This window comes from Mizuhopecten yessoensis, unplaced genomic scaffold (assembly GCF_002113885.1).
Source record: "Mizuhopecten yessoensis strain PY_sf001 unplaced genomic scaffold, ASM211388v2 scaffold2275, whole genome shotgun sequence".
Classification (NCBI taxonomy): domain Eukaryota; kingdom Metazoa; phylum Mollusca; class Bivalvia; order Pectinida; family Pectinidae; genus Mizuhopecten; species Mizuhopecten yessoensis.
In genome coordinates, this window is record NW_018404465.1 from 579,381 (window position 1) to 588,029 (window position 8,649).

General features: G+C 43.8%; 1 protein-coding gene across 1 annotated transcript; it reads right to left on the reverse strand.

The window, feature by feature from the left end:
• Window positions 1-309: 309 nt before the first annotated feature.
• Window positions 310-3,213, reverse strand: LOC110445401 (mucin-6-like). The gene has a single exon (XM_021489994.1). It carries the CDS (start codon window positions 3,211-3,213, stop codon window positions 310-312), a length of 2,904 nt encoding a protein of 967 aa, XP_021345669.1.
• Window positions 3,214-8,649: the final 5,436 nt, after the last annotated feature.

The following is an 8,649-nucleotide window of genomic DNA, read 5'->3' on the forward strand; positions in this document are numbered from 1 at the left end:
CGGAGGCACGTCCTTAAATGACCTTAGCTGTAAATAGGACGTTAAGCAAAATTAAACCAAACCAAACCGTACTGCTGCCAGCCAGATCTTTCCAGGCAGATTATAACTTAAAGAAATAATTTCTGAAAAGAAAACCATATTTTGCAGGACTTTTATGCAAAAATGATAAAGGTGAAGGGGTGTAAAAAACCCAACATAGAGTTGGATTACAACACCTTGTCAGCGGAAGTGGTCTGGCCCAACTGTGCTACAGTTATATCCAACTTTAGAAAAGCAGAGGGATGTGTGTGTATAGATTAGGTATACTACTTACACCGACTCGATTATAGTGGTGGGAACTATAACTGTGTGGTGGGAACTGTAACCGTGTGGTGGAAACTGTGTGGTGGGAACTGTGTCGTGTGTGGTGGGAACTGTGTGGTGGGAACTGTAACCGTGTGGTGGAAACTGTGTGGTGGGAACTGTGTGGTGTGTGGTGGGAACTGTTACCGTGTGGTGGGAACTGTGTGGTGTGTGGTGGGAACTGTGTGGTGTGTGGTGGGAACTGTGTGGTGGGTGGTGGGAACTGTGTGGTGTGTGGTGGGAACTGTGTTGTGTGTGGTGGGAACTGTGTGGTGGGAACTGTAACCGTGTGGTGTGAACTGTGTGGTGGATGGTGGGAACTGTGTGGTGTGAACCGTGTGGTGGGAACTGTGTGGTGGGAACTGTGTGGTGGGAACTGTAACCGTGTGGTGTGAACTGTGTGGGGGATGGTGGGAACTGTGTGGTGTGAACCGTGTGGTGGGAGCTGTGTGGTGGGAACTGTGTGGTGGGAACTGTAACCGTGTGGGGGGAACTATAACCGTGTGATGGGAACTGTAACCGTGTGGTGGGAACTGTGTGGTGTGAACTGTAACCGTGTGGTGTGAACTGTAACCGTGTGGTGGGAACTGTGGTGGGAACTGTAACCGTGTGGTGGAACTGTAACCGTGTGGTGGGAACTGTGTGGTGTGAACTGTGTGGTGGGAACTGTGTGGCGGGAACTGTGTGGTGTGTGGTGGGAACTGTAACCGTGTGGTGGGAACTGTAACCGTGTGGTGGCAACTGTAACCGTGTGATGGGAACTGTGTGGTGTGTGGTGTGAACAGTGTGGTGTGAAATGTGTGGTGGTAGATGTGTGGTGGGAACTGTGTGGTGGATGGTGGGAACTGTGTGGTGTGAACCGTGTGGTGGGAACTGTGTGGTGGGAACTGTGTGGTGGGAACTGTAACCGTGTGGGGGGAACTGTAACCGTGTGGTGTGAACTGTAACCGTGTGGTGGGAACTGTGGTGGGGACTGTAACCGTGTGGTGGGAACTGTGGTGGGGACTGTAACCGTGTGGTGGGAACTGTGGTGGGGACTGTAACCGTGTGGTGGAACTGTAACCGTGTGGTGGGAACTGTGTGGTGTGAACTGTAACCGTGTGGGGGGAACTGTGGTGGGAACTGTAACCGTGTGGGGGGAACTGTAACCGTGTGGTGTGAACTGTAACCGTGTGATGGGAACTGTGTGGTGTGTGGTGTGAACAGTGTGGTGTGAAATGTGTGGTGGTAGATGTGTGGTGGGAACTGTGTGGTGGATGGTGGGAACTGTGTGGTGTGAACCGTGTGGTGGGAACTGTGTGGTGGGAACTGTAACCGTGTGGGGGGAACTATAACCGTGTGATGGGAACTGTAACCGTGTGGTGGGAACTGTATCCGTGTGGTGGGAACTGTGGTGGGAACTGTAACCGTGTGGTGGGAACTGTATCCGTGTGGTGTGAACTGTGTGGTGTGAACTGTGTGGTGGGAACTGTGTGGCGGGAACTGTGTGGTGTGTGGTGGGAACTGTGTGGGGTGTGGTGGGAACTGTGTGGTGGGAACTGTAACCGGGTGGTGGGAACTGTAACCGTGTGGTGGGAACTGGGTGGTGTGTGGTGTGAACTGTAACCGTGTGGTGGGAACTGGGTGGTGTGTGGTGTGAACTGTAACCGTGTGGTGGGAACTGGGTGGTGTGTGGTGTGAACTGTAACCGTGTGGTGGGAACTGTAACCGGGTGGTGGGAACTGTAACCGTGTGGTGGGAACTGTAACCGTGTTGTGGGAACTGTAACCGTGTGGTGTGAACTGTGTGGTGTGAACTGTGTGGTGTGAACTGTGTGGTGGGAACTGTGTGGTGTGTGGTGGGAACTGTGTGGTGGGAACTGTAACCGTGTGGTGGGAACTGTGTGGTGTGTGGTGTGAACTGTAACCGTGTGGTGGGAACTGTGTGGTGTGTGGTGGGAACTGTGTGGTGGGAACTATAACCGTGTGGTGTGAACTGTAACCGTGTGTCGGAAACTGTGACCGTGTGGTGTGAACTGTGTGGTGGCAACTGTAACCGTGTGATGGGAACTGTGTGGTGTGTGGTGTGAACAGTGTGGTGTGAACTGTGTGGTGGTAGATGTGTGGTGGGAACTGTGTGGTGGATGGTGGGAACTGTGGGGTGTGAACTGGGTGGTGTGTGGTGGGGACTGTGTGGTGTGAACTGTTTGGTGTGAACGGTGTGGTGTGAACTGTAATCGTGTGGTGTGAACTGCGACCGTGTGGTGTGAACTGGGTGGTGTGTGGTGGGAACTGTTACCGTGTGGTGGGAGGTGTGTGGTGTGTGGCGGGAACTGTAACCGCGTGGTGTGAACTGTGTTGTGTGGACTGTAACAGGGTGGTGTGAACTGCGACCGTGTGGTGTGAACTGGGTGGTGTGGACTGGGACAGGGGGGTGTGGACTGTAACCGTGTCTCTGTGGTTGGAACTGTAACCGTGTGGTGGGAACTGTAACCGTGTGGTGGGAACTGTGTGGTGTGAACTGTGTGGTGTGGACTGTAACAGTGTGGTGTGAACTGTGACCGTGTGGTGTGAACTGTAACCGTGTGGTGTGAACTGTGTGGTGTGAACTGTAACCGTGTGGGGGGAACTGTGGTGGGAACTGTAACCGTGTGGTGGGAACTGTGGTGGGAACTGTAACCGTGTGGTGGGAACTGTGTGGTGGATTGTGGGAACCGTGTGGTGGGAACTGTGTGGTGGGAACTGTGTGGTGTGTGGTGGGAACTGTGTGGTGTGTGGTGGGAACTGTGACCGTGTGGTGGGAACTGTAACCGTGTGGTTGGAACTGTAACTGTGTGGTGGGAACTGAAATGAAATTTGACCTTTGTACGTTGTAATTGCGGATGTTATACATTCTAAATGTACCTAATTTGAGCAAAGAGTTCCATTTATTCGGCACTTTTGTTATATTCAGTTTCAATGTTTTCAATACTCTCTTAAACGTCCGCAACCATTTATTAATCACAGAGTTCTGTTGCGGTCAATGTGGTGATATGAACATGTGAAACGCCTTTTCTTAGTTTCAAAGTTATTCGCAGTCATAGAGCCACATTTTGCATATTCACGAGGTTGACGTCAGCCTCGTGCCGAAACTCTTGGTGTGATTTACTGGAAACGCAGCCATGTTTCCCTTAAATAGCAAACCGATCAACACCGACATGGTTCGGCAAGTGGCTGACGTCACCTCACGAATATGCAGAAAGTGTCTCTATGACAAAGAAAAACTTTGAAACTCGGAAATGGCGTGTTTTTTGTGGAGGAAAAAACTCGAGATCATTTCTGCGATTTTACGTGCAAAAAGAGAAAAGAGAATGTATCCATCTTTCCAAAGGTACCAAGCACATCAACTAGAAACGTGGTTTTTGATGCAAGGATTTTTCCGACATTGAGAGCTTTTCTCCCTTCTCGTAAACATCATCATTGGGGTGGCATTTTACACGAAGTTGATATAAACCCCTTAAATGTGGACAATTACGCTGCACTTATATTTAAACAATTTATCTTAAAGTGTGGACGGACGCTTCCCAGACCATAATACGTCCCGATGGGCGTATACAAACCAGAGTGTAGCGAGACAGCGATCCTCAACTATCACAGTGCGAAATACAGGATTTTGTATTAAGTGGCCCGAAAACTAGCTGCATCACTATCGTATGATTCATCAGGTAGGTATAAAAGGCCAACACATCAGTCAAGGTATGGGATCACCCGCCCAAATCCTTGGGTTTTCTCCGGGTACTCCGGTTTCCTCCCACATTTATTCGCGGTGTAAGCGTTATCGGGCATGGAAATATCCCTTTTGGAAATATAATGCAAGTTAAAAATATAAATACAACAAGATATGTTTTTCATCGATTAGAGTGCTATATATTTTTTATAAAGTAATCCGTTGACATTTTTTTTATCCGTGGCTGAAAATAAATTCATACTACATATTCAATGTTTTGGAAGGAATCATGTTTGATGCATGGGTAACAAAACTATAATAAATCAGCTGCAATACTGCGGGAAACATGACTGGTTACATATTCCACAAGACAAGTATAAACACAGCACTGATAAAATAGTTTTATTATTTCTTAAAATACACAGAACAGTTTTTATTGTTACCGATTTATCATGGGTAGGTTACATCCGGGCGTCGTCCATATTGATATGCAAAGCAGCTCTCCGATTGGTCCAGCATTGTAACAATAAAATAAACACATGTGTTTTTTACAACTTCTTAGAAAATCACATACTTGCAATAAAAGTTTGAAACGTGTACCGATTACTTTGAACAAGTCTACGTTCAATCAAGTACAAAATGATTTTCTTGGTGAGTTTACTATCTAACGTCAATACCATTTGTTTGTATGACCGTAAATCATAATAAAAAAAAAAAAACAAGAATAAATAATCTTGACAATGGATACATGTCCGTGTCGCTCTGTTAAGTCATTATGCATAAAAGTTTAGCCTGAATATACCGATTCAAATATATGGCAATGCCAAGATAGTTAAGCGGGAAGTGATGAACTGTGGATAGTGAAACTCGTGCCGTCCGTGTCGGGCAAGATTAGCCAACACGTTTACAACCATAACATACCACGTTATATATTGTGTACACGAACACCTTACCACGTTATATAATGTGTACACGAACACCTTACCACGTTATAATATAGTGTACACGAACACCTTATCACGTGATTTATTGTGTACACGAACACCTTACCACGTTATATATTGTGTACACGAACACTTGATCACGTTATAGTTACACGAACACCTTATCACGTTATATTGTGTACACGAACACCTCATCACGTTATATATTGTGTACACAAACACTTGATCACGTTATAATATAGTGTAGACGAACACCTTATCTATTGTGTACACGAACACTTGATCACGTTATAGTTACACAAACACTTTATCACGTTATAATATAGTGTACACGAACAATGTTTAAATCATATGCGGTTAGATATCGTGTAGAAAATATGTGGTGTGCTCAAAATCCCTTGGAATCAGTTTTAATAGAGTAATTATTACAAATAACTTTTTAGGAAATATTTCAAATATCCAGGATGATTTCTTTTCATAATGTATACATGTACAATCATACATGTCATTTCCCCCCAGGTTTTAGGTTTTATTGCATCGTTCTCAACATTGGAAGCATTTCTTAGCATTTTATTCGTAAATAAATGTATGCTTAAAACCCCAATGAGAGAAATAAAATGCGTTCAAATGTCTTTTTTAAACAAAGTTTTGTTCAAGTTTTTACTAAATAACAGTTTACATTATGCTCGATACAGGATCACAAACTTTTTCGACACATTCGGCGATATGATCTCTTTCTGATGTTAATCGACCGATTAAAACCCCGTTCTTCAGTCCTAGCAGCAGGTGTGAGTAAAATAATTAAAGTGTTGTAGATTGATATGCGTTACGTTCCTTTTCTTCTTTCTTTGCAGGAGAGAATCGCATGTTGTAATCAGGGTCCGGTTCTTGTAGCGATAGCTGAAAACCTCGCAATTTCGATTTCAAAATCAAGATGGCTGACTTTTTACCCACAAGCCCTTATCAGTTCTCCGTCCAGTGCTTTATAATCAGACTGTGACGAACAAGTGATAAGGAAGCGTGGGTACTTTCTCCTCAGTTGTCTCCCCTGGAATGTTAATCTTCTGTCTGGAAAGCTGAAATCCCGTGATGGTTTGAACACGCGCAACATCTCGCCTCTCCATGATTGTCTCCCCTGTGAAGGATCTTTTTGTCGGGGAAATTCTAAAATGATTGAACTCTGCAATAATTTCGTTTCGTTTCTTTTGGGGCTTTACAAATTTGTAGAATATCCTTTTATATATTTAAGGCATTCAGTTTTCGGAGCGAGGCAACATCGATTATTGTAGATTTTAGAAATGCAAACATAAGCCAACATCGATCTTTTAGTTGGCAATTTAGTCAGTGGAAGGCACACGGTGAAGACTAGGGAAAATATTGGGATTTGCGTTTAGAAACTTTAAACGGACGAAAATGAGAGCTGAAATAGGAAAATGAAGTATGACACGAAACAAGGAATTAACGTGTGCATTAAAATGGATAAAACAAGGGAAAGTATTGGATGTGCGCTGAAAATAAAAACATGTATGACACCATGCCCATGCAGACTTCTCTCGACCTTCACCATTCTCACGCGCACACCTACCCGCACGCGCACACACACTTATAAACAATCTCTCAAACACGTACTTCCATATGCATACCTATTCCACACTCACTCAAACACGGCGCAGTTATACATCACAAACGCACAACATGCACACAATATTGGATTGGACGAAGAACTGATAAAGGTTGTGAAAGGTCAAAAGTTAAAATGTCAATGCATGCAATCCTAAATTTTGTCGCTAATTAGGTTTATTTTTATATCAGCATGTCGTTCCGTCAAAATGTTCCGATTACTCCTGTCAAATCAAAAAAATAATTGCACTAAATTCATTCTAAATACCCTTTTTGGTACGTAAAGCAAATGAGAATAGAGCTGTCGAAACAATATTGGAAAGTCATCTGGCCCCAGTTAATTCTGCATGACTGTTCTGTGTAAACATTACCCACTTGACATATTACGAAGACTTGGTAACCCTTACTAGTTGGTGTCGATAAGGGGGGATATCTTTGCACTTGCCTCGCAGTTAGTTAAAACGTCATTATATCCCTACTGCTTTTTAATGTCAATAATGTTTCCGATGCCTAGCAACGTCAACGTCTGTTGCTAAGTAACGTCAACGATATCACTTTGTTAAGTAATGTCAAAATACCTCGCTGAGCAACGTCAATGGTATGTCCCTGTTTGCCAACGTCAGTTGTGTGTTGCTTGGCAACGTCTGTCATGGTCTTTGTTGCTTAGAATTATCAACGTCATCTGCTCCTCGATGCTGACTTACTTACGTCAACTCAAAACAAAATGAATTGCCGACAGCTATATACCGGTTGTTGAAAGTATCAAGCTTATCTCAAACTGAAAATCGGTTGACATTGAATTTACCGCTAGTATTTGGTGTCCAACGGCAAACGTGATTTTTGGTGATTATTGAATTGCACAAATGAAAGTTGATATTTGTTATAAATTATTTAAGGACAACTTGATTTTTTCTAAATGCAGAACGAAAGAGCCTTTTAAACAACCGGGAGCTGCTTCGCGCTTTCTATTGAGTTAACCTAAGCTAGGTTGGTATCTTCTAAAGGAGCCATCGTTAGTGGCGACATCATCTTCAGGAAAACGACGGTGGCGCCATCTTGAAGCATCACATCACAACTCCGCTTCGCCATTGGTTCACGCTATAGTTCGTTGTGCTACCTGAAAGTACACAAGACAAGAAAACATAAGTTCTCATATTTCTCGAACGCAGCAAACCGATACGTCTCCGATTCATTAAATATTTTGCGTCTTTGTGACTTGTACCCTTAAGAAAGTGCAGTTATTTAATAAATGGCTCTCACGTGCACTCCAAAGAAAGACGTCCCGGGTAAACAAGTGTTCAATGATGGATGACGAATACTATAGTATAATTAACTACGCATACCTCAAATTAAGATCAGGAACTTCACACCATCATATTTTACCATATACATACAGCAAACTAAAACACGAACCATAGAATGGAACGGGCACCCGATCACAGCACCACGTATAGTGCGCAAAATGCAGGGATCGAGAAAAAGGAAAGGAAGTCCCGAACCCATCACAGCACACCCAAACACAGGTCTTAGACAAGGCATGGAACCGGAGACCTCCATATCAGTAGCAATGACGAATGATTGAGACAGGGGCACATATTATGCCGCTTTACATAATAACGTTATCGATCTGAAGACTTGTACGACGGAATATATCGTGCCGACAGGGACAACGACAAACCGAGACTCCTCCACAACGAGAGAAAACAGCATTTAACGACCGGGACTGGTTCTGCTGATTCAGCGAAAAAATGCAAGATGTCGAGATGGGTGGGGGTATTTTGTAGTATTTCTTTCGTGTTGCGTGCAAATATAGCTTCATCATCGGTGATCTATGGAAGTAAGAAACGTTTCTTGCTCTCTCAAGAATATAACTCTGAGCTAGCTGTCCTTAGTGTAAAGAGAAATGGAAGGGGGCCATTTTTCTCATTTCACGATTACCAGTACCTGTTTCAAACAGCTACCTAAACGTTTCAATGTCAAACCACGCATAGCATTTTTTTTTTTGCAAATGATTTATGGGCATTTAATATAATAAATCTAAAAATTTCAATTGTAGGTC